At 42.3% G+C, this 27,256-nt stretch overlaps 2 protein-coding genes across 2 annotated transcripts; both read left to right on the top strand.

Annotated features, from left to right (window-relative positions):
- The first annotated feature begins 1,113 nt into the window (after nt 1–1,113).
- On the top strand, nt 1,114–5,509 carry LOC127308397 (HIPL1 protein). Its single transcript, XM_051339204.2, has 7 exons — nt 1,114–1,415; nt 1,509–1,666; nt 2,171–2,971; nt 3,064–3,280; nt 4,012–4,190; nt 4,522–4,763; nt 4,909–5,509. The coding sequence occupies exons 1-7, from the start codon at nt 1,286–1,288 to the stop codon at nt 5,303–5,305; spliced, it is 2,124 nt and encodes a 707-aa protein (XP_051195164.1). The 5' UTR covers nt 1,114–1,285; the 3' UTR covers nt 5,306–5,509.
- A 4,758-nt stretch (nt 5,510–10,267) lies between these two features.
- On the top strand, nt 10,268–12,005 carry LOC127308398 (eukaryotic translation initiation factor 5-like). The gene has a single exon (XM_051339205.2). It carries the CDS (start codon nt 10,518–10,520, stop codon nt 11,769–11,771), a length of 1,254 nt encoding a protein of 417 aa, XP_051195165.1. The 5' UTR covers nt 10,268–10,517; the 3' UTR covers nt 11,772–12,005.
- The last annotated feature ends 15,251 nt before the right edge of the window (nt 12,006–27,256 follow it).

Here is a 27,256-nt window from a genome sequence, read left to right as displayed (position 1 = left end):
CTTCTTGAGCAAATATCACAAGCCACGACTAATGGTGTTGGAGTTTCAACAAACCACCCGGAAAAATAAAAGAGTTTCATCGAACCTTGATTGAAGGAAAAAAAGAATGAGTTGTTTTAGGCCATGTGCAATGCAAGGTGCTTAGTGAGGCGTTTATAAAAATAAACCATTATTTCTAAGCACAAGGTGCCTAATTAGGCATCTGACCAGTGTAAACATGCACCCATGTTTATTTTGCTAACTATATCTCTAAACACTTTTCATTGTACATGCCCTCGTAGGACATGAATCGGACAATTTAACCAGTTTAAAACCATTTCCAACAGCTTGGACTCACCAATCAAGTGCCATGGGGCGAAAGGAGAAAGGAGGCTGTTCTCTTCGGGTTTTTTTTCTTTCTCGCGGACCGGACTTAATCCGGATAAAACAAACACTGGCTAGACATATATACTCCCTCCTATCCAAAATAGGTTGCATGTAAGATTTGGTTAAAGTTAAACTTTGTAAAGTTTAATCATCTATATTGATAAAAAATATAAATGCATACTCCCTCCGTCCATTAATAGATGTCCAATGGTTCGTTTAAATTTGAATGTATCTATGCACTAAAGTGTGTCTAGATACATTTAAATTTAGACAAACTTTTGACATCAAAAGATGGACAGAGCTAGTATAATAAAAGAATAACATTTTTAGAATTGTTATAAAATATATTTTCATATTATATATATTTGACATGGTAGATCTTTGTATTATTATCTATATTTTTTTATCAAAGTTTGCATAATTTAACTTGCACGGTAAATTATACGTAACATAAAAAAGGAGTATACAGCAACGGTTTTGCTATGTCTCAGTCAACTAAGATTTTCTTAAGTCTAAGTCACTTACAAAAATGTGTCTTCAGTTGCACTTCTCTGACAGAAATGTGCAACTGAACCAAGTTGCAATTTTCTTTAAACTGTAGTTGCATTTTTCTAAGTTGATTGAGACTTAAGAAAATCTCAGTCAACTGAGATGTAGGCACACCCTAATACCTACTGCCTTGACAAATTAGTCAGTCCGCCGAGCAGCTATCCATTACCAGTGCACTAGCTAGCTAACAACGTCTCCGAGCCAATCAATCCGACCAGCCGGCAGCGTCAGTGGGGTTGGTCAAACATGTCCAGCGCCACTGCATCCATCCTCACAATCTCACTCACACTCCGTGGTCGGAAGCTATACAGCCTGCACTACACGCACGGCTAGCTAGCTGATTGATCCAGCCAGAGGAGCTCATGCGGTGATGCCGACGCCGACGAGCCGCCGGCCACGTCCTGCCGCCGTCCTCAGCTGCTGCTGCTGCTGCTTAGTCTTGGGCTTCCTCCTCCTTCTCATCCCTGCCTCCCGCGCCTTCCCGCTCTGCACCGACCAAAGTCAGCACACCTACACCACCGCTGCTCAGCCTCAGGGGCGGACGGGCCACCTCCACTTCTCTTGCTCATCTCTTCTTGCTGTTTCTTGCGCAGGGGCGCCGCTGCCGCTCAACGGGACGCTCGCCTTCTGCGGCTACACCGGCGCCAGCTGCTGCGACGCCGCCGCCGACGCCGCCCTGCGCAAGCAGTTCGACGCCGCCAACGTCTCCGACGCACCCTGCGCCGCCGTCCTCAAGTCCGTCCTCTGCGCGGTACGTACGCCCGCCCTCCATGTGCTCGACGGTTTGCTTCCCTGGGTGCTTCAGTTACGCACCGTAGTATCCTGAAGCTGCAAGCAGGCGCTGCTAGCTACAAGATCTGACATCTGGTCTTGCTGATAATGATAATTGACATGATACTCCTTCATTACTCTTCAAGTAAATGATATGATACTTGGTGGGAATTATAACATATGTTTGTGCAGAGCTTCTGTTTTTCTTTCCTTTATTTATTTATATGTAAACAACATGAGATTCAGATTCAGACGAATTTTTTGGATGATTTTCTCAAGAAAGATTGCATCTTACATGCATGTGGCCATGTGGGTTGATGTACTGAACCCAGTTACTATATAATAATGTTCACGCACAGAAACTATACATGAAAAGTGACATAAGCTTTGCGAGATGCTCATCCTGTCAAGTAACTGAATTACCAATACATTCATGAACTTGGGGGCTGGTCTACTGAATTTAACGATTCCATTTTGTTTCCAGAAATGCAGTCCATACTCCGCTGAACTGTTCGACTCCGGTCCAAACATCAGACCGATCCCCTTCTTGTGCAATTCTACCTCCTCGGCGACTTCCGCTCAGTCAAAGGAAACAACAACACAGGACTACTGCAAGCTAGTCTGGGAAACCTGCAAGGACGCGACGATACTCAACTCCCCCTTTCAGCCACCGCTGCAAGGAGGCGCAAGGCTACCCAGCTCACCGTCGAAGCTTACCGATGCCTGGCAGTCCGAAAACGACTTCTGCACGTCGTTTGGTGGCGCAGCTACTGACCGATCAGTATGCTTTGGCGGGAACACAGTTTCATTTAACACTACCGAAACTTCGGTCACTCCGAAAGGGGTATGCTTAGAGAGGATCGACAATGGGTCCATTCCGTACCTCAACATGGTTCCTCACCCTGATGGGTCTAACAGAGTCTTCCTGGGCACCCAAGCTGGGAAGATATGGCTGGCCACTGTGCCGGAGCAGGGTTCAGGAGGCACACTGCAGTTTGGCGAGGCTACCCCATTCGTTGATCTGACTGACCAGGTGCATTTTGACTCTGCGTTTGGGCTCATGGGCATGGCGTTCCATCCCGACTTTGCGACCAACGGACGCTTCTTCGCCTCCTACAACTGTGACAGGACAAAGTCACCCAGCTGTTCTGGCAGGTGCTCTTGCAACTCTGATGTGGGCTGCGATCCTTCGAAGCTTGGCCTTGATAATGGCGCTCAGCCATGCCAGTATCAGACTGTTGTGTCGGAGTATTCTGCTAAAGGTTCATCATCGAATGTTTCTGAGGTTTGCTCCTCTGGATACACTCTTCCATTCATGCCCTCATGATGTTCCTTGAATCTTGTCCATTCACACTCTTGTTTACATATTCTTTTCAGGCGACGTCAGCTGATCCATCTGAAGTTAAAAGGATATTTACCATGGGGTTGCCTTATACATCTCAGCATGGAGGTCAGATACTCTTTGGGCCTGCTGATGGATACCTCTACTTCATGATGGGGGATGGTGGACAGAAAGGAGACCCTTTTAATTTTGCGCAGAACAAAAAGTCACTTTTGGGGAAAATCATGAGGCTTGACATAGACAGTGCCCCAGGTAAACCTTAGAGAAGGCCATCTTTTGTCATTTGTTAGATTTACTTGAGTTGAAATATACTATTTTTTTTCTTCACTTCCGATCCTCAAGTTTTCATACGACATCTTTGTATGCTTCTCTTAACTTTTATTATCATAAGGTTCAGTCCTCAAACATCTATGTATATGAGTAGCTCTTAGCCGTTTACTCGTTTTACTATGAAATTTGCATTTGTACTATTTTAAAATACCATGGTGCACTCAAGTCCTAACTACCTCCTTCAGTGAGATTTCTTTAGTGACATATCGCTGTTGGTACAATTGTATTTAGTAACTAACTACTGGACACATTATATCCCTGTCTAAAGAATGTGATAGTCAAATCTAGTACACGGCAGCTTGACAGCGGCGACGAGCGGTGACGCCGGAGGGCTCACGACAAGCATGACTTATCGTCTTTTGGTTCAATTGTATTTTGTACATAAACTACCGGAAGCTATTTTCCTGTCTAAAGAACATGCTAGTCAAATCTAGTACACTTGTTCCATAGTGGAACATATTTATCGAAGTAGTGTTTTACTTTTGTATGTTCCCAATTCATGATTCAACATTTTTCACTCAAGTTATTTAATCTACGTCATCTGGATTAACCTTCTCTGCTGCCAGCACAACTAGTTCAGTCAGACTGTACCAACATGTGGAGCATAATCGTTTGTTAGCCTAAAGTTCTCTGATTTTTCTTTCGTTTTTCAGGACCGGGTAAAATTACTAACCAAAGCTTATGGGGTAACTATTCCATTCCAAAAGACAACCCGTTCTCTGATGATAGTGGCTTAGAACCAGAAATTTGGGCATTGGGTGTTAGAAACCCTTGGAGATGCAGCTTTGATTTTGAGAGGCCTTCCTACTTCTACTGTGCAGATGTTGGTCAGGTACATTTCAAAATCATAAGCAGTTCAATATGTGAAGTGCCGTATTTATATATTGGTTAATAACTGTATGTAGTAATGGTATCTCTGCTTCGTTAGTTTGATTACTTCGATGTCACCATGGGGCTATACTGTACTTCCATGGGATCTAGCTTGATCACTTACTATATTCTCTGAAAGATTAACGCGTACTGCTCGCACGACATGTGCATTTTAAAACATTTAATTATGTATTCTCTGAAAGATTAGTGCGTGCTGCTCGCACGATATGTGCATATTAAAACTAATTAATTGTTGGTTGTTATATGCCTCTGTATATGCACCTGCTATGTAGGATAAATACGAAGAAGTTGACCTCATCTCAAAGGGCGGAAACTACGGGTGGCGTATTTATGAGGGCCCATTGGTTTACGATCCACCATGGACACCTGGAGGAAACACATCACTCAAGTCCGTAAACATCATTCCTCCTATCATGGGATACAACCATTCCGATGTCAATAAAAACATTGGATCTGCATCAATCATGGGTGGTTATGTCTATCGAGGATCTGCCGACCCCTGCTTGTATGGAAGGTACAAGCGCCGTTGAGGAGCATCTTGCTTGACTTTCTCTAACGCTCCTTGCATTGATTTTGAGCTGAAAGATGTCAGTAAACTACTATATGAACCTTTTCTTGAGGCTCTGCTTATAAGATACATCTGCTAATGTTTTCTTCAGGTACTTGTATGCTGACCTGTACGCATCAGCCATGTGGACCGGCACGGAGACCCCGGAGAGCAGCGGGAACTACACCTCTAGTCTGATCTCCTTCGGCTGCTCCAAGAGCTCTCCCATACCCTGTGAAACTGCTGCTGGTAGCCCTCTCCCGTCGCTTGGCTACATATATTCCTTCGGCGAGGATAACAGCAAGGACGTCTACGTCTTGGCGAGCAAAGGCGTCTACCGAGTTGTCCGGCCCAGCCTCTGCGGCTACACTTGCCCAACAGAGAAACCTGAGACGAACAACGGGAAGGCGCCAGGTGGCGATTCGTCAAGCGCGCCAGGTGCAGGAATGGGCACGCAGATGGGGGCACTTTTGCTCTCTGTTATCATGTCCTTGGTTCTGATAAGATAGGAGGACCCTGCTACCTTGGGTCTTGGTATTGCCATAAGATCAGTCCATTTATCTTGGTATGTATTTGTAGCACAATAATAAACCACTCTATGGACTAGGGTAACGGGGTATGAACATATACATAGTTGGATGTTTACAAGAGGAACAGATGTAGAAAGATAACTTTTCTCCATATATATTCCGAAACTGCATTTATTCCATGAATAGATGAGATGAGGTGAGGCTAACTTTTACTGAAGGACGGAATTTTTACTCAAGGGCCTTTTCCTTTTGCATGATGGGATTCATGCGAGATTCGACTCGCACCGCTCCAAGTTTTTCTGGGAAGGAGCGGGCAATAAACGTAAGTACCATATGGTCAATTGGCCTTCGGTTTGCCGGCCGAAATCCTTGGGAGGGTTAGGCCTGCTTAACTCCAAAAAGATGAATATTGCTCTGCTGTCCAAGTGGGTTTGGAAGCTATACCAAGACGAGCCATCTATCTGGGCGTCGATCATCAAAGCCAAGTATCGCGACGCCGATAACCTGTTCGAGGGCTCCGGACACGGGGGCTCGCAATTTTGGAAAACCCTACACAAAATTAAGCACTTCTTCAAACTTGGAGCGAAACACCTTATAGGTGACGGCCGACGCACCTTCTTCTGGACTGACTGGTGGTGCAGTGATCAGCCCATCAAAGAGTTGTTCCCCGATCTCTTCAACATCTGTGATAATCCGAATCTCTCGGTTGCTGATGCCCTTGAGTCTGGGGAACTCAATATCACTTTCTGACGCTCTCTCAACTCGGATGGGAGGCGACGGTGGATCCAACTGGGGACGCTCCTTGAGCCTTTTACCCTCTCTAGCGGCAAAGACAAAGTTTTTTGGCACCTGGAGCCCTCGGGCAAGTTTTCTGTGCAATCGCTCTACGCCAAGCTCTCACATGGGGCGTCTGTTGCTTTCCACAAGAATGTATGGTCCGCCAAAGTGCCCTTGAAGATCAAGATTTTCGCCTGGCAGCTCATCCTCGACAGATTGCCTTCCAGCCAACAAATTGCGACGCGCCATGGTCCTGCCTCGGGCAACTGCGCGCTGTGCGGCCAGATGGAAGATGCTGGGCATATCTTCTTTTCTTGCTCCCTGGCAAAGTTCGCTTGGTGCGCCATCCGTCAGATCCTTGACTGTAACTGGAATCCTGGGAACTTCCCACAGTTTCATGCCATCCTCTCCAGCCTTGCGGGAAGGGCCCGTAGACTAGTGTGGTTTCTCTTCCTCGCCCAATCGTGGGTCCTGTGGAACATTCGTAATAAACTCACTATTGAGAAAAAAGTTATTAACCACCCGCTAATGTGATTTTCAAAACTGCTATTTTTATACAGCTCTGGAACGGCAAGGCAAAGCCAAGCGACCGGGAGGGCCTCCGGTGGGTGGAGAACAAGCTGAGGGAGCTTTACGCCGCCATGAGACCAGGACTCTCAAGTCAATGAAGACACAGTGATCATGCCTTCGGTGGTTTGCCAGTGACCGTGCCACGCGTGACGTGTTGAAGCTGGATCTTCATGTTTTATCTTCACCTAGTTGTTGTCTTTCTTTGGCTAAGCTGTATGCCGCAACATTGTATAACTCTTTGAACCTTGTGGGCTTTATTAATTTAAAGTCGGGCACGTTGATGCCTAGTATCTAAAAAAAAAAATTGTACTGTCGTGCACCTGGTGAAGCAGGATGATTGGTGTCTTATGAGTAATAAACTGCCTTTTATCGGAAAAAAATAAGATACAGTAGTAGTAGTTTTTACAAGGTAGGTTTTTTTCTTTCTTTCTTCTCTCTTTTATGTTCGTTTCCAGACGTAATTTCGTCCTGGAGTTTTCCTTTGCTAATCAATGAAAAGTTGGATCTTAAAAACAAGTAGTAGTGGTCATTCTGGGTTCAATAGCGGTGATGAATATATGGCGTACAGGGGAGAGTTGGTGTGATAAAACCGAGCTGCCAAAAGAAAGCTCTAATAAAACTGAAATTGGACGTGTTGTTCAGCAGCATTGCATACGTTGTCTTGGCAGACACTTGGATTTCGTCTGCTCAGCTGCCATCAGCAAGCGTTGGGGTTGTTCTCGTTGCTGAAGTAGGTTGCCCCTGTGAAACACAGGCCATACCGCTCCCGATGAGTAGCGTTGTTTTGCTTTGGCAGTTCGACCGAGTACTCCCTCTCACCACAAATAAATGTATGTTTAGTTAGACTTTGACGAAATGCATAAAAAATAGAAGCATTTGTAACCCTAGATTAATATCATTTAATAATATAGTAAATTTATGTCACATATATTGTTGTTTTTGTGAAAACGTTCATCAAATATGTATTTTTTGCGCCCGCCAATCCATTAATAATCATCAATAGCAAATAGCAGTACAAATAGCTTTAGAAGTAATAAAAATTATAAACAGGTACTTGGACCACTTAGCGATGATTACATACACTAGTGCGAGCCGAAGGCGTGTCGCCGTCCTCACCTCTCCATCACCGGAACTTGCCAAAACTTGTCGTAGTAGAACTTATTATAGTAGACATACCGAAAGTCATTGTGATAAGGTCTCAAAGGACCAGCGCACTAGAGCAGCTACCATCGGCAATGATGACAACCACATATCGGAAAAAACTGATGTAAAACTACACCAACAAACAAGAAAATCGATCGAATCCCAAGATATCCGCCAAGAACACGACTCCACGCCGCTCTCCTTAGATTAATTCATTTAATAATATAGTGATTTCATGTCACGTATTGATGTTTTTGTAAAAACAGTTAATCAAATATGTAATAGAGTATTGGAGGAGGTGATTGTAAGACAACCAGGAAAACCCATCTAGGGTTCCGTCCTCACGACAGCGACGCCGGCGGTTCGCTCCGCCTCTAGTGGCCTTGGAGCCTTAGAAGTGTGGCGGACCACCACCTCTCGCCGACGGTTGGTTTTCATTTCATGTTAGGTTGTTTTCACTTTTCAGTGTCTTTTTTAGGATGGTGAGGCGACGACTACATCTTGAAGGCAGAATAAGGTCTTCCCCACCCTATCCTCCCTCCGGTGGTGCGTCTTGCATCAGCGAAAGGCATGTGGAGTGTCCAACGGATCTCATGGAATCCGATCGGTTTTCGTACGTGTTCTTTGATGTGGTTTCAGGTCAGTCTCTTCCGATCTACGGTTGTCATCTTTGGTGATGGTTGCTGCTTTGGTACGCTTGTCTTTTGAGGCCTTAGCACGACGACTTTCCGTTTGTCTACTACAACAAGCTCTACTACGACAAGATTTGTCTGGCTCCGGTGATGGAGCCTGGAGAGAGGCGAGCACAGCGGCGCGCCTTCGGCTCGTGTCAATGTATGTAGTCGTCGCTAGGTGGTCTAAAGATCTACTTGTATTTTTTTTATTTGTTGGTCTATTTGTACTGCTATTAATGATTATTAATAAATTGGTGAAATTTTCGCAAAAAATATAAATATTTATAACTTTCTAAAGAAAAAGCACATACGCATTAGAAACCGAATTCGTCACGAAATTCAGGTTGGGGTTTACTTGACTTGCAAGTTGAGACGAATTTTCCGAAAGAAAAAAAAGGGGAAACTTGAGACGAACGGCATCGAGTAGGTAGTATTTTGAAACCGAATTCGGCACGAATTCACCCCCGCCGCCCGATTTGCTTCAGTATAAAATCCGCACGGACGCACGCCTAAATCCTACTCTCGCCACCGCCCCGTCGCATCGCCGCCATCGACCGGAACCACGCCGGCGCTGAATTCTCGTGCCAGGTGAGTAATCTCACCCGTCCTCTCCAACCATTACTTCCGCTCTGGATTTTGTTTCGTCAATTTACCGATTGTTTCTGCGGACTCGCCATGAGCTAGGGTTTGGTGTCCCTGTATTTATTTTTTAAAAGAAATCTTAGTATCGTCAGGCTATGGTATGTCGGTATCAGTTGAGTTCGACTGGTTCGCCTCAGGTATTTGTTTTTCATGGGGAGTAGTTTGATCTCCATGGATGCAGCCAGGATACGATTTAGCACTCGTGGCGTATTTCATCAGTTTTGGTTAATTGCGTGATAATGATTTCAGACTTCAGATTAAAATAATATTGTGTACCTGTGCTTTCCATCACGAGCATCGATCGCTTTCACCATTGTGAATTGAGGCAAATGATGTGAATGTTAGGTATCACAAGTTCACAATCATTTTTCTATTTACCGAAGGATGGGGACATGGGTATATCAGTTTTGTATACTGGCCTAGTGGTTCTTACTTAGCTTAGTATCGCTGTTTGAGTGTCTTTTTTGATCGATTAGTCAAATCTGAAGAGTTGCACCTATTGTTAATGTTCTTTGCTTGTTGTCCAATGTCACTGTTTGAGAGTTTTCATTGGTCAATTAACCAAATCTAAAGATTTTCACTTATGGTTAAATGTCATTTCATGCTGCCTGTACAATTTGATGGGCTTACTTGTGGGTTCTGATCTGTGTGCCACTTAATTAGATATGTGATATGCTTTGCAGTTATGAGAAGTTGTTATGGTCCAAATGTGAGAATGTTAGTATTCCCTGCTTTGCACAGTAATGAAGTAACTAATGTATGCTGTGAGATCTTAAATGTAGTAGCATACGAGACATATCACCTATGTAATCAACGTGCAGTTGTTCAGTCAAATAGGCTCCATTCCTTCTTTGATGAACATGTTGGTTGTTCTGCGTAGGATTTGCTTCCGCATTGAATCTGTAGTTTGCACAGAACCATGACCATTGGTAATTTTTGTCACTATCTGATTATGGTTGTACTTGACCACACGTGATGTAGCTTGTATGTGATGTTTGGTGCATATATGAATTCATAGTGTAATCCAGTGCCCTTCTGTCATGGTGATTTTACGTTTGGCTGAACTGTTTTTTCAATGTTAGCATGTATGAAGAAGGCCTAATGAGTTATCTTTGGCTTATCTTAATTCAGGTGACAGTTTGTTTGCTGCAATCTGACAAAGTGGAGTTCTTAGAAGTTGAAGCTTCGTTAATGTCTGAACAAGACTCGGTTTACTTGGAATCAGTTGGATTGCTGGGGGAGTATTCTCATACAACGAGGAAAAGGGATAAGCTTCTCGTGCCAGTTAGGTCACTTGCCACTGCTCAAAGTCAGCCTAGTTCTTTGCAAGGACGAGCAGCTACTCTTGTTTCTGAATTTGGACACGACTGAAAGCTTGAGACAAGATGGCGCTGCAAAACATTGGTGCTTCCAACAAGGATGATGCCTTCTACAGGTACAAGATGCCTAGAATGTTGACCAAAATAGAAGGCCGTGGGAATGGCATCAAGACGAATATCGTGAACATGGTTGATATAGCAAAAGCGCTTGCCAGACCAGCTTCCTACACAACGAAGTACTTTGGGTGTGAGCTTGGGGCGCAATCTAAGTTTGATGAAAAAACTGGGATCTCCATAGTTAATGGTGCTCATGACACCGGAAAGCTAGCTGCTATTCTTGAGAACTTCATCAAGAAGTATGTGCAATGTGCTAACTGTCACAACCCTGAGACGGAGGTCCTCGTCTCTAAGAAACAGACTATATCTCTGAAGTGCGCTGCCTGTGGCTTCCTCTCAGATGTTGACATGAGGGACAAGCTGACCAATTTCATCTTGAAAAACCCACCAGAAGAGAAGAAGGGAGGCAAAGACAAGAAAGCTATGCGGAGAGCAGAGAAGGAGCGGCTGAAAGAAGGCGCGGCTGCTGATGAGGAGATGAAGAAACTCAAAAAGGATGCGGCAAAGAAGAAAGGCTGTTCGTCGAAGGATAATACTGTGAAACGTGTCACTACAAGGAAGAAGGCTGGCGGCGGTGGGGGTTCGTCTGAAGAAGAACATTCAACCTCGCCAACTCATAGTGGAGATGCTGCAGATGAAGATGACGACGATGTGCAGTGGCAGACTGATACGTCAGCAGAGGCTGCTAGGAAGCGCATCGCGGAGCAGCTGAGTGCAGCAACTGCAGAAATGGTTGTGCTTTCCACTGAGGAGACTCCTTATGATGAACTGGTTGAGGAGGTCAAGGCTAGCTTGGGTAACGCTGTCACTGCAGCTCAGCTCAAGGCTGTGTTGTCCTCCTCAACTCTGCCCGCCAAGGATGTGATGGATGCTCTCTTTGAGGCGCTCTTCCACGGTGCAGGCAAGGGGTTTGCAAATGATGTGAAGAAGAACCGGGAGTACCTTGCTGCTGCTGTGCCCGATGAAGGAGCTCAGATTCTGCTGCTCCAGGCTATCGGGTCGTTCTGCAGCGAGTGCAGCGCCGAGGCCCTGAAGGAGGTGCCTGTAGTCCTGAAGGTCCTCTATGACGGAGACGTCCTCGAGGAAGAAACCATTGTGCAGTGGTACGATGAAGCTGTTGCTACCGGCGAGTGCTCCAAGGCTGTGGAGAATGCCAGGCGGTTTGTGGAGTGGCTCCAGAGCGCCGAATCTGATGAGGAGTAAGAGGCTGTACTTTAAGTTGTCTTTCTGTTTGATAGTGTTTCAAGTGTCAGTCAATGTCTTTCGGATCAGTATTTGGAGTGTCAAATGTCCGCGTTGGTGTCTAAACGGTCGAGTTATTGGTTGGTTGAGTCAGTTAAAAGCATTATATTTGGAACGTTGCATGTTTGTTGCGATATTTGTTGCATGCGTACGGTTGGTACTTTTCAGATGAAAATTGCTTGCCGCAAACTGTGATATGTGACTTCATTATATTTATAGGAACAGTACATATGAGCTCGTATTGCTGTTGATTCAGAAACGGGTGGGAAAGTCCGCCCTTTTTCAGGTCGGTTTCAGAATTTGCAGCTGCCCTTGGTTTCCAAAATTGTGCTTCCATTTACAGTTGCAACAAAGATAACATATACTTACCTATTTTACAGTTTCCCTGTGTCGCCAAATGCAGCAGTAAATAAGTTGCTGAACATTTTAAGCAGAACCGTATCTGGTGCTGTCACTTGCGTATCTTGTGTTAGTTCCAAAAAAGAGAAAAATAAGTTTGCCGAACATTTTAACTACTGCCTCCGATCCATAATAAATATTGTGGCTTCAGTTCAAATTTGATAGGAAGGAATACTTTTTATATTTCAACTTTAAAGTTGGTTCAGTTGAATCTGCATCACGCACTGAACAGAGTAACCCATCGAAACTATTAGCTATGGTCAGTACGTACTGGACCGCACCATTTACTGAAGTAGCAACGTTGAGAAAACAGAGTGCTGAGTGCCGAGACCTCACGAGTGGCTTCAGGTGCCGAATCCCATTGAGACGCCATGCTGTTTGTGTTTGCTCCCATGCTATGTTTCCTTCCTTCTTCCTCGTACTAGGAACATGTTCGGTTCAGAAACTATAATGTAAACTTTCCTCGAACAAAAAGAAACTGTAATGTAAATGCAAATGGAATGGGATTACACCGACAATGTGAACGAAATGGAGAAAAAACGAGAATTTGTTTGGTTCAGCAGACCGCAACGTGATCAGTTCTTGTGTACTAAAGGAGAAAACTCAGCGAGAAGCGAAAAGCTCACCGAATTGGCAATCTGAGCCCAAAAATCGAAGTAACCAAATCACCAATCTGCTAGCAAATTTAAGACCGAATCATTTTTCTGAAAATATTGTAAAAAAATCAACCAGAGCAAGACCATCGATCATGCCCTCAGAAATAGACAAACGGTATGCGGGATCGAAAACCTGGCTAAGGGCAACTCCAACGGTCCAGCCAATTTTGTCTGCCCATATTTGTTTCCGTCGAGATAGACGGAACCTAACAGCATACCACGGTCTATAAGCTTTTTCGATAAAAAGAATATATAAATATAGATACCAATTATATCTAGTATATGCGATAGTATAATGTTAAGAGCTAGTCCCGACATCAAGCATGCACACATACAAAAAGAAAAAGAAAAACACAGAGGTAATCAAAGACTCAAAGCAACATGAAACGCTGTTGCATAGCACTGATCACCATGCACACACTCGTCGTGCACCCGGTTTTGACATGGACATTGTCACACAAACGAAGCCATAGCTGCACAACTTATTCCGTCTTTACCTCATCCTTTCTGAACACACCCGGAGACGGCAGTTTTCGTATGTGGTCTTTACGCAAACATCGCCACACGATTGGAAAACAATAGATATGTAAATTGAGCTACAGGGATATCTTCGTCCCTCCTTTCCAATACCACCAATTGGCAATCTCGAACCCAGCATGGGTGTGGAGATCGTTTGGTCTTCTAACAACGTTGACGTAGCCGTCTTCGGCAACACCATGGTAAACACGATTTTGCCCTAATCAACATGCCTAAGGTGCTCAGGAAAGTGGATCTTGTGTCCCCAATGTCTCGCAACTAGCAGTGGGACTGGTGGCACCACATCCAGGGCGGCAAGGATGAATGTGCATGGAGCCTCCATGTGTGATTTTGGTAATTAATGACAATTCTTATGGACTAATGTTTGCATTATGTTATATTTGTAAGAGTTATTCATAGGTAATGCTTGAATCATATTTGGCTTCAAGGTTGCAATAAGAAGAAATTGATAAAGAATATCAAGTGACAAGCATGTCTTGAAGAAGAAGATTAAGTGAACTCTCATGTGTATCTTTAATACATCAACACGATAAAGAAAGAAGAAATTGTGTGCAAGTTCAAGATGAGTCATCCATATGATGATCATGGATATGTGAAGATACGCTGAAGAAGAAGCTCTACCATAGTGGAGTACGGGGAGCAATCAGCAAGACTTCGTCAAGGAAGCAAAATCAAGAACGGTGTTCCATCCTATCGCGGTCAAGATTGTCATCATCTAGCTCAAGTGAAATGCGCAAGCGTAAGTTTAAGGTTTGCTCTTGATAGGGTTTCGTTCTTACCGGTCTCATGGTTTAGTTGGGAGACCGGTTTATAGGCTAGGTGTCATACTATCAAGGGGCTCTTAAGTGAGTAACTTGATTATCGTTCGGAGTGCGGTCAAACCTTTGCATACTTGCATCCTCTATCTTGATTGTTATTTCGATCTTATCCATGTGGTGTTCTAGAGCTTGTGGATTATTTCCATGACAAGCTCTAGCTCAACGTAGATCACATGTCGCGTTTTAATATTGGGGTGTGATGCGAGCAGTTGACACACGTCCGTTGGGAACCCCAAGAGTAAGGTGTGATGCGTACAGTAGCAAGTTTTCCCTCAGTAAGAAACCAAGGTTATCGAATCAGTAGGAGTCAAGGAACACGTGAAGGTTGTTGGTGACGGAGTGTAGTGCGGCGCAACACCAGGGATTCCGGCGCCAACGTGGAACCTGCACAACACAATCAAAATACTTTGCCCCAACGTAACAGTGAGGTTGTCAATCTCACCGGCTTGCTGAAAACAAAGGATTAACCGTATAGTGTGGAAGATGATGTTTGTTTGCGAAGAACAGTAAAGAACAAGTATTGCAGTAGATTGTATTTCAGATGTAAAGAATGGACCGGGGTCCACAGTTCACTAGTGGTGTCTCTCCCATAAGATAAATAGCATGTTGGGTGAACAAATTACAGTTGGGCAATTGACAAATAGAGAGGGCATAACAATGCACATACATATCACGATGACTACTATGAGATTTAATCAGGGCATTACGACAAAGTACATAGACCGCTATCCAGCATGCATCTATGCCTAAAAAGTCCACTTTCAGGTTATCATCCGAACCCCTTCCAGTATTAAGTTGCAAACAACAGACAATTGCATTAAGTATGGTGCGTAATGTAATCAACACAAATATCTTTAGACAAAGCATTGATGTTTTATCCCTAGTGGCAACAGCACATCCACAACCTTAGAACTTTCTGTCACTGTCCCAGATTCAATGGAGGCATGAACCCACTATCGAGTATAAATACTCCCTCTTGGAGTTACAAGTATCAACTTGGCCAGAGCCTCTACTAGCAACGGAGAGCATGCAAGAACATAAACAACATATATGATAGATTGATAATCAACTTGACATAGTATTGCATATTCATCGGATCCCAATAAACACAACATGTAGCATTACAAATAGATGATTTTGATCATGATAGGCAGTGATACGTCCCAAACGTATCTATAATTTCTTATGTTCCATGCTACTTTTATGATGATACTCACATGTTTTATACACACTTTATGTCATTATTATGCATTTTCCGGAACTAACCTATTGACAAGATGCCGAAGTGCCAGTTCCTGTTTTCTGCTGTTTTTGGTTTCAGAAATTAAGGAAATATTCTCGGAATTGGACGAAATCAACGCCCAACATCTTATAATTCCACGAAGCTTCCAGAACACCGGAGAGGCACCAGAGGGAACCCTGGGGGGCCCACACATGTGGCCGGCGCGGCCCAGGGGGGCGCCCCCTGATGCGTGTAGTTGACACGTCCGTTGGGAACCCCAAGAGGAAGGTGTGATGCGCACAGTAGCAAGTTTCCCTCAGTAAGAAACCAAGGTTTAATCGAACCAGTAGGAGTCAAGAAGCACGCTGAAGGTTGATGGCGGAGGAGTGTAGTGCGGCACAACACCAGGGATTCTGGCGCCAACGTGGAACCTGCACAACACAATCACAGAACTTTGCCCCAACGTAACAGTGAGGTTGTCAATCTCACCGGCTTGCTGTAAACAAAGGATTAGATGTATAGTGTGGATGATGATGTTTGTTTGCGAAGAACAGTAAAGAACAATTGCAGTAGATTGTATTTCAGATGTAAAGAATAGGACCGGGGTCCACAGTTCACTAGTGGTGTCTCTCCCATAAGATAGCAGATGTTGGGTGAACAAATTACAGTTGGGCAATTGACAAATAAAGAAGGCATAACAATGCACATACATATATCATGATGAGTACTATGAGATTTAATCAGGGCATTACGACAAAGTACATAGACCGCTATCCAGCATGCATCTATGCCTAAAAAGTCCACCTTCAGGTTATCATCCGAACCCCCTCCAATATTAAGTTGTAAACAACAGACAATTGCATTAAGTATGGTGCGTAATGTAATCAACACAAATATCCTTAGACAAAGCATCGATGTTTTATCCCTAGTGGTAACAGCACATCCACAACCTTAGAACTTTCTCACACCGTCCTGCATTTAATGGAGGCATGAACCCACTATCGAGCATAAATACTCCCTCTTGGAGTCACAAGTATCAACTTGGCCAGAGCCTCTACTAGCAACGGAGAGCATGCAAGAACATAAATAATATATATGATAGATTGATAATCAACTTGACATAGTATTCAATATTCATCGGATCCCAACAAACACAACATGTAGGATTACAAATAGATGATCTTGATCATGATAGACAGCTCACAAGATCTAACATGATAGCACAATGAGGAGAAGACGACCATCTAGCTACTGCTATGGACCCATGGTCCAGGGGTGAACTACTCACACATCGATCCGGAGGCGATCATGGCGATGAAGAGACCTCCGGGAGATGATTACCCTCTCCGGCAGGGTGCTGGAGGCGATCTCCTGAATCCCCCGAGATGGGATTGGCGGCGGCGGCGTCTGTGGAAGGTTTTCCGTATCGTGGCTCTCGGTACTGGGGGTTTCGCGACGGAGGCTTTAAGTAGGCGGAAGGGCGGAGTCGGGAGAGTCACGGGGGCCCCACATGCTAGGGCCGCGCGGGCCCCCTCTAGGCCGCGCCGCCCTAGTGTGGCGGCGCCCCGTGGCCCCACTTCGTTTCCTCTTCGGACTTCTGGAAGCTTCGTGGAAAAATAGGCCCACGGGCGTTGATTTCGTCCAATTCCGAGAATATTTCCTTACTAGGATTTCTGAAACCAAAAACAGCAGAAACAAAGAATCGGCTCTTCGGCATCTCGTCAATAGGTTAGTGCCGGAAAATGCATAAATATGACATATAATGTGTATAAAACATGTGAGTATCATCATAAAAGTAGCATGGAACATAAGAAATTATAGATACGTTTGGGACATATCAAGCATCCCCAAGCTTAGTTCCTACTCGCCCTCGAGTAGGTAAACGATAACAAAGATAATTTCTGAAGTGACATGCTATCATAATCTTGATCAATACTATTGTATAGCACATGAGATGAATGCAGCGATTCGAAGCAATGATGAAGATAATGAGTAAACAAATGAATCATATAGCAAAGACTTTTCATGAATAATACTTTCAAGACAAGCATCAATAAGACTTGCATAAGAGTTACTCATAAAGCAATAAATTCAAAGTAAAGGCGTTGAGGCAACACAAAGGAAGATATAAGTTTCAGCAGTTGCTTTCAAGTTCAACATATATATCTCATGGATAATTGTCAACATAAAGCAATATAACAAGTGCAATAAGTAAACATGTAAGAATCAATGCACACAGTTGATACAAGTGTTTGCTTCTGGGATAGAAAGAATAGGCAAACTAACTCAACAATAAAGTAAAAGATAGGCCCTTCACAGAGGGAAGCATTGATTACTATATTTGTGCTAGAGCTTTCATTTTGAAAACAAGAAACAATTTTGTCAACGGTAGTAATAAAGCATATGTGTTATGTATAAGATATCTTATAAGTTGCAAGCCTCATGCATAGTATACTAATAGTGCTCGCACCTTGTCCTAATTAGCTTGGATTAACACGGATTATGATTGCATAGCATATGTTTCAACCAAGTGTCACAAAGGGGTACCTCTATGCCGCCTGTACAAAGGTCTAAGGAGAAAGCTCGCATTGGATTTCTCGCTTTTGATTATTCTCAACTTAGACATCCATACCGGGACAACATAGACAACAAATAATGGACTCCTCTTTAATGCATAAGCATTCAACAACAGTTAATATTCTCATAAGAGATTGAGGATTAGATGTCCACACTGAAACTTCCACCATGAATCATGGCTTTAGTTAGCGGCCCAATGTTCTTCTCTAACAGTATGCATACTCAAACCATTTGATTGTGAGAACCGCCCTTACTTCAGACAAGACGAACATGCATAGCAACTCACATGATATTCAACAAAGGTAAAAGACTTGATGGCGTCCCCAGAAAACATGGTTACCGCTCAACAAGCAGCTTACTAAGAAATAAGACACATAAGTACATATTCTTCACCACGATAGTTTTTAAGCTATTTTGTCCCATGAGCTATATATTGTAAAGGTAAAGAATAGAAATTTTAAAGGTAGCACTCAAGTAATGTACTTTGGAATGGCGGAGAAATACCATGTAGCAGGTAGGTATGGTGGACACAAATGACATGGTTATTGGCTCAAGGATTTGGATGCTTGAGAAGAATTCCCTCTCAATACAAGGCTAGGCTAGCAAGGTTGTTTGAAGCAAACTCAAGTATAAAAGGTGCAGCAAAGCTTACATATGAACATATTGTAGCTATTATAAGACTTTATATTGTCTCCTTGTTGTTCAAACACCTCAACAAGAAAATATCTAGACTCTAGAGATCAATCATGCAAACCAAATTTTAACAAGCTCTATGTAGTTATTCATTAATGAGTACAAGGTACATGATGCAAGAGCTTAAACATGATCTATATGAGCACAACAATTGCCAAGTATCACATTATTCAAGACATTAAACCATTTACCACATGCAGCATTTTCCGTTTCCAACCATATAACAATGAATGAAATAGTTCAAATTTCGCAATGAACATTAAAGATAAAGCTAAGAACATATGTGTTCATACGAAACAGCGGAGCGTGTCTCTCTCCCAAACAAAGAATGCTAGGATCCGATTTTATTCAAACAAAATGAAAATAAAAACAAAAACAAACAGACGCTCCAAGTAAAGCACATAAGATGTGACAGAATAAAAATATAGTTTCACTAGAGGAACCTGATAAGTTGTCGATGAAGAAGGGATGCCTTGGGCATCCCCAAGCTTAGACGCTTGAGTCTTCTTAAAATATGCAGGGATGAACCACGGGGGCATCCCCAAGCTTTGACTTTTCACTCTTCTTGATCATATTGTATCATCCTCCTCTCTTGACCCTTGAAAACTTCCTCTACACCAAACTCGAAACAAACTCATTAGAGGGTCAGTGCATAATTCATATATTCAGAGGTGACATAATAATTCTTAACACTTCTGGACATTGCACAAAGCTACTGAAAGTTAATGGAACAAAGAAATCCATCTAACATAGCAAAACAGGCAATGCGAAATAAAAGGCAGAATCTGTCAAAACAGAACAGTTCGTAAAGACGAATTTTAAAGTGGCACCAGACTTGCTCAGATGAAAATGCCCAAATTGAATGAAAGTTGCGTACATATCGGTGGATCACGCACGTAAATTGGCAGATTTTTTTGAGTTACCTACAGAGAATTCTGCCCAGATTCGTGGCAGCAAGAAATCTGTTTCTGCGCAGTAATCCAAATCTAGTATTGGCTTTACTATCAAAGACATTACTTGGCACAACAATGCAATAAAATAAAGATAAGGAGAGGTTGCTACAGTAGTAAACAACTTCCAAAACTCAAATATAAAATAAAGTGCGGAAGTAAAATAATGGGTTGTCTCCCATAAGCGCTTTTCTTTAACGCCTTTCAGCTAGGCGCAGAAAGTGTGTATCAAGTATTATCGAGAGATGAAGCATCAACATAGGTGTTGGGAGTTTTCTCAACTATGCATTTTATCTTATCTATGTGAGTTTCAGAGGCTCCCTTTTCATTATTCTTAGGTTTGCTATCCTCGTCAAACAAATTTTCAGGGACAAGCCAACCATAATTAGTTTCTAGAGCATCACTCATTCTTAGGAGCTTACAAGGTATTGTTGTCTTAATCTCCCCACCATCATTAATATTATTAGTGTACCTTACTCTCTCCATGTCCATCTTTTCAAGGATACTAACAAAATTGGTATAAGAGCCAAGCATATTGTATTTAATAAAGACCTTTCTAGCCTCTCTTGCTACACCACCAAATTCTTTAAGAAGGGTTTCTAAAACAAAATCTTTCTTTTCCCCTTCCTCCATATCACCGAGTGTGAGAAACATGTGTTGGATTATAGGATTGAGATTAACAAATTTAGTTTCCAACATGTGTACTAAAGAAGCAGCAGTAATTTCATAAGTAGGAGCAAGTTCTACCAAGTGTCTATCTTCAAAATCTTCAGCGGTACTAACATGAGTGAAAAAATCTTCTATATTATCTCTCCCAATTATAGACCCACGTCCTACCGGTATGTCTTTTAGAGTGTAATTAGGAGGAAACATGATTAAATAAACAAAAGGTAAATAAAGTAAATGCAAGTAACTAATTTTTTTGTGTTTTTAATATAGAGAACAAGACAGTAAATAAAGTAAAACTAGCAACTAATTTTTTTGTGTTTTGATATAATGCAGCAAACAAAGTAGTAAATAAAATAAAGCAAGACAAAAACAAAGTAAGAGATTGGAAGTGGAGACTCCCCTTGCAGCGTGTCTTGATCTCCCCGGCAACGGCGCCAGAAATTTGCTTGATGCGTGTAGTTGACACGTCCGTTGGGAACCCCAAGAGGAAGGTGTGATGCGCACAGTAGCAAGTTTCCCTCAGTAAGAAACCAAGGTTTAATCGAACCAGTAGGAGTCAAGAAGCACGTTGAAGGTTGATGGTGGAGGAGTGTAGTGCGGCGCAACACCAGGGATTCCGGCGCCAACGTGGAACCTGCACAACACAATCACAGAACTTTGCCCCAACGTAACAGTGAGGTTGTCAATCTCACCGGCTTGCTGTAAACAAAGGATTAGATGTATAGTGTGGATGATGATGTTTGTTTGCGAAGAACAGTAAAGAACAATTGCAGTAGATTGTATTTCAGATGTAAAGAATAGGACCGGGGTCCACAGTTCACTAGTGGTGTCTCTCCCATAAGATAGCAGATGTTGGGTGAACAAATTACAGTTGGGCAATTGACAAATAAAGAAGGCATAACAATGCACATACATATATCATGATGAGTACTATGAGATTTAATCAGGGCATTACGACAAAGTACATAGACCGCTATCCAGCATGCATCTATGCCTAAAAAGTCCACCTTCAGGTTATCATCCGAACCCCCTCCAATATTAAGTTGTAAACAACAGACAATTGCATTAAGTATGGTGCGTAATGTAATCAACACAAATATCCTTAGACAAAGCATCGATGTTTTATCCCTAGTGGCAACAGCACATCCACAACCTTAGAACTTTCTGTCACTGTCCCAGATTTAATGGAGGCATGAACCCACTATCGAACATAAATACTCCCTCTTGGAGTCACAAGTATCAACTTGGCCAGAGCCTCTACTAGCAACGGAGAGCATGCAAGAACATAAATAACATATATGATAGATTGATAATCAACTTGACATAGTATTCAATATTCATCGGATCCCAACAAACACAACATGTAGGATTACAAATAGATGATCTTGATCATGATAGGCAGCACACAAGATCTAACATGATAGCACAATGAGGAGAAGACGACCATCTAGCAACTGCTATGGACCCATGGTCCAGGGGTGAACTACTCACACATCGATCCGGAGGCGATCATGGCGATGAAGAGACCTCCGGGAGATGATTACCCTCTCCGGCAGGGTGCCGGAGGCGATCTCCTGAATCCCCCAAGATGGGATTGGCGGCGGCGTCTCTGGAAGGTTTTCCGTATCGTGGCTCTCGATACTGGGGGTGTCGCGACGGAGGCTTTAAGTAGGCGGAAGGGCGGAGTCGGGAGAGTCACGGGGGCCCCACACGCTAGGGCCGCGCGGGCCCCCTCTAGGCCGCGCCGCCCTAGTGTGGCGGCGCCCCGTGGCCCCACTTCGTCTCCCCTCCGGTCTTCTGGAAGCTTCGTGGAAAAATAGGTCCCTGGGCGTTGATTTCGTCCAATTCCGAGAATATTTCCTTACTAGAATTTCTGAAACCAAAAACAGCAGAAAACAACAACTGGCTCTTCGGCATCTCGTCAATAGGTTAGTGCCGGAAAATGCATAAATATGACATATAATGTGTATAAAACATGTGAGTATCATCATAAAAGTAGCATGGAACATAAGAAATTATAGATACGTTTGGGACGTATCACCCCCCTATTGTGTGGTGGCTCCGTAACCCTTCCGACTCCGCCTCTTCGCCTATTTAAAGCCCCCTGACCTAAATCTTCGATACGAAAAGCCACGGTACGCGAAACCTTCCATCCACCGCCATCGCGAAGCCAAGATTCCGGGGACAGAAGTCTCTGTTCCGGCACGCCGCCGGGACGGGGAAGTGCCCCCGGAAGGCATCTCCATCGACACCACCGACATCTTCATCACCGCTGCTGTCTCCCATGAGGAGGGAGTAGTTCTCCATCAAGGCTAAGGGCTGTACCGGTAGCTATGTGGTTAATCTCTCTCCTATGTACTTCAATACAATGATCTCATGAGCTGCCTTACATGATTGAGATTCATATGAGCTTTGTATCACTATTCATCTATGTGTTACTCTGGTGATGTTATTAAAGTACTCTATTCCTCCTTCATGATGTAATGGTGACAGTGTGTGCATCATGTAGTTCTTGGCGTAGGTTATGATTGTAATCTCTTGTAGATTATGGAGTTAACTATTACTATGATAGTATTGATGTGATCTATTCCTCCTTCATAGTGTGATGGTGACAGTGTGCATGCTATGTTAGTACTTGGTATAATTGCAATGACCTATTATGCACTCTAAGGTTATTTAAATATGAACATCGAATGTTGTGGAGCTTGTTAACTCCGGCATTGAGGTGCTCTTGTAGCCCTACACAATGAATGGTGTTCATCATCCAACAAGAGAGTGTAGAGTGGTTTTATTATGTGATCAATGTTGAGAGTGTCCACTAGTGAAAGTATGATCCCTAGGCCTTGTTTCCAAGCACTGAAACTCCGTTTATTTACTGTTCTGTTGCATGTTTACTCGCTGCCATATTTTATTCAGATTACTATTACCACTCATATACATCCATACTACTTGTATTTCACTATCTCTTCGCCGAACTAGTGCACCTATACATCTGACAAGTGTATTAGGTGTGTTGGGGACACAAGAGACTTCTTGTATCGTGATTGCAGGGTTGCTTGAGAGGAATATCTTTGACCTCTTCCTCCCTGAGTTCGATAAACCTTGGGTGATCCACTTAAGGGAAACTTGCTGATGTTCTACAAACCTCTGCTCTTGGAGGCCCAACACTGTCTACAAGAATAGAAGCACCCGTAGACATCAAGCACTTTTCTGGCGCCGTTGTCGGGGAGGAAAGGTAAAAGGCACTCACACTCCGGTCCCAGGTAACTAAGTTATTTTCTGGTGCCGTTGTAAGTGCTCGAAGATATTTCCTTTAGATCCTGCAATTGCATCTTTTTGTTTCTTGTTTACACTAGTTAGGCATAATGGAAAGCAACAGTGAGCTTTTTATTCTATTTCCTGAGTTAAGACATGGATTGTTTGCTGCGAAAATTAAAAAACCTATGGAATCTTATTTGCATGCTAGTAGCAATGATATTAGTATGAACGCTTTGAACACCATTGTTGCTAATGATATGGAAAAATCTAAGCTTGGGGAAGCTGGTTTTGATGAGCATGATATCTTTAGTCCCCCAAGCATTGAGGAGAAAATTTTCTTTGATGATACTTTGCCTCCTATTTATGATGATTATAATGATAGTGGTCTTTTGGTGCCGCCTACTATGGAGAGTAAATTTTATTATGATTATACTATGCCTCCTACACTTGATGAGAATAATAATGATAGCTACATTGTTGAATTTGCTCCCACTACAACTAATAAAATTGATTATGCTTATGTGGAGAGTAATGATACTATTATGCATGTGAATAAGAATGCTTTATGTGATACTTATATTGTTGAGTTTGTTCATGATGCCACTGAAAGTTATTATGAGAGAGGGAAACATGGTTATATGCATCTTAATAATATTAAGTTTCCCCTCTTTGTGTTGAGAATTGTGAAGTTACTCTTGTTTTATCTTGCTATGCTTGTCACTTTGTTCTTCATGAATTTATTTGTGTACAAGATTCCTTTTCATAGGAAGTGGGTTAGACTTAAATGTGTTTTGAATTTGCTTCTTGATGCTCTCTTTTGCTTCAACTCTTATTTCTTGCGCGAGCATCGTTAAAATTGCTGAGCCCATCTTAATGGCTATAAAGAAAGAACTTCTTGGGAGATAACCCATGTGTTTATTTTGCTACTGTTTTGTTGTGTCTTGGAAGTTATTACTACTGTAGCAACCTCTCCTTATCTTATTTTATTGCATTATTGTGCCAAGTAAAGTCTTTGATAGTAGGGTTGATACTAGATTTGGATTACTGCGCAGAAACAGATTTCTGTCTGTCACGAATTTGGGTAGGGTTCTCTGTAGATAACTCAGAAAAATCTGCCAATTTACGTGCGTGATCCTCAGATATGTACGCAACTTTCATTCAATTTGATCATTTTCATCTGAGCAAGTCCAGTGCCTCTAAAAAAATCGTCTTTACGGACTGTTCTGTTTTGACAGATTCTGCCTTTTATTTCGCATTGCCTCTTTTGCTGTGTTGGATGGATTTCTTTGTTCCATTAACTTCCAGTAGCTTTGGGCAATGTCCAGAAGTGTTAAGAATGATTGTGTCACCTCTGAACATGTGAAATTTTGATTATGCACTAACCCTCTAATGAGTTTGTTTTAAGTTTGGTGTGGAGGAAGTTTTCAAGGGTCAAGAGAGGAGGATGATATACTATGATCAAGAAGAGTGAAAAGTCTAAGCTTGGGGATGCACCCGTGGTTCATCCCTGCATATTTCAATAAGACTCAAGCATCTAAGCTTGGGGATGCCCAAGGCATCCCCTTCTTCATCGACAACTTATCAGGTTTCTTCTCTTGAAACTATATTTTTATTCGGTCACATCTTATGTACTTTACTTGGAGCGTCTGTTTGTTTTTGTTTTGTTTGAATAAATTCATGCTTGTGTGGGAGAGAGACACGCTCCGCTGTTGCGTATGAACACATGTGTTCTTAGCTTTACTTTTAATGTTCATGGCGAAGGTTGAAAACTGCTTCGTTCATTGTTATATGGTTGGAAACAGAAAATGCTGCATGTGGTAATTGGTATAATGTCTTGAATAATTTGATACTTGGCAATTGTTGTGCTCATATAGATCATGTTTAAGCTCTTGCATCATGTACTTTGCACCTATTAATGAAGAACTACATAGAGCTTGTTAAAATTTGGTTTGCATGATTGGTCTCTAGAGTCTAGATATTTTCTGGTTAAGGTGTTTGAACAACAAGGAAGACGATGTAAAGTCTTATAATGCTTACAATATGTTCATATGTGAGTCTTGCTGCACCGTTTTATACTTGAGTTTGCTTCAAACAACCTTGCTAGCCTAGCCTTGTATTGAGAGGGAATTCTTCTCGTGCATCCAAATCCTTGAGCCAAAAACTATGCCATTTGTGTCCACCATACCTACCTACCACATGGTATTTCTCTGTCATTCCAAAGTACATTACTTGAGTGCTACCTTTAAAATTCTATTCTTTGCCTTTACAATACATAGCTCATGGGAAAATAGCCTTAAAAACTATTGTGGTGAAGAATATGTACTTATGTATCTTATTTCTTAATAAGTTGCTTGTTGAGCGGTAACCATGTTTCTGGGGACGCCATCAACTTTTACACCTTTGTTGAATATCATGTGAGTTGCTATGCATGTTCGTCTTGTCTGAAGTAAGGGTGATTTTCATGATCAAATGGTTTGAGTATGCATATTGTTAGAGAAGAACATTGGGCCGCTAACTAAAGCCATGCTCCATGGTGGAAGTTTCAGTTTGGACAATTAATCCTCAATCTCTTATGAGAATATTATCTGTTGTTGAATGCTTATGCATTAAAGAGGAGTTCATTATCTGTTGTCTATGTTGTCCCGGTATGGATGTCTAAGTTGAGAATAATCAAAAAGCGAGAAATCCAATGCGAACTTTCTCCTTAGACCTTTGTACAGGCGGCATAGAGGTACCCCTTTGTGACACTTGGTTGAAACATATGTTATGCAATGATAATCCATGTTAATCCAAGCTAATTAGGACAAGGTGCAAGCACTATTAGTATTCTATGCATGAGGCTTGCAACTTATAGGATATCTTATACATAACGCATATGCTTTATTACTACCGTTGACAGAATTGTTTCTATATTTTCAAAATGAAAAGCTCTAGCACAAAAATAGTAATCCATGCTTCCCTCTGCGAAGGGTCTTTCTTTTACTTTATGTTGAGTCAGTTTACCCACTTCTTTCTATCTTAGAAGCAAACACTTGTGTCAACTGCGTGCATTGATCCTTACATGTTTACCTATTGCACTTGTTATATTGCTTTATGTTGACAATTATCCATGAGATATATATGTTACAAGTTGAAAGCAAATGCTGAAACTTAATCATCCTTTGTGTTGCTTCAATACCTTCTACTTTGAATCTATTGCTTTATGAGTTAACTCTTATGCAAGTCTTATTGGTGCTTGTCTTGAAAGTATTATTCATGAAAAGTCTTTGTTATATGGTTCAGTTGTTTACTCATTATCTTTACCATTGCTTTGAATCGCTGCATTCATCTCATATGCTTTACAATAGTATGATCAAGATTATGATAGCATGTCACTTCAGAAATTATCCTTGTTATCGTTTACCTACTCGAGGGCGAGTAGGAACTAAGCTTGGGGATGCTTGATATGTCCCAAACGTATCTATAATTTCTTATGTTCCATGCTACTTTTATGATGATACTCACATGTTTTATACACACTTTATGTCATTATTATGCATTTTCCGGAACTAACCTATTGATAAGATGCCGAAGTGCCAGTTCCTATTTTCTGCTGTTTTTGGTTCCAGAAATCCTAGTAAGGAAATATTCTCGGAATTGGACGAAATCAACGCCCAGCATCTTTTAA

The sequence above is a fragment of the Lolium perenne genome, chromosome 6 (genome assembly GCF_019359855.2).
Source record: "Lolium perenne isolate Kyuss_39 chromosome 6, Kyuss_2.0, whole genome shotgun sequence".
NCBI classification, from domain to species: domain Eukaryota; kingdom Viridiplantae; phylum Streptophyta; class Magnoliopsida; order Poales; family Poaceae; genus Lolium; species Lolium perenne.
Note: the sequence above shows the minus strand (reverse complement) of the source record. Positions and strands in the feature narration are given on the sequence as shown.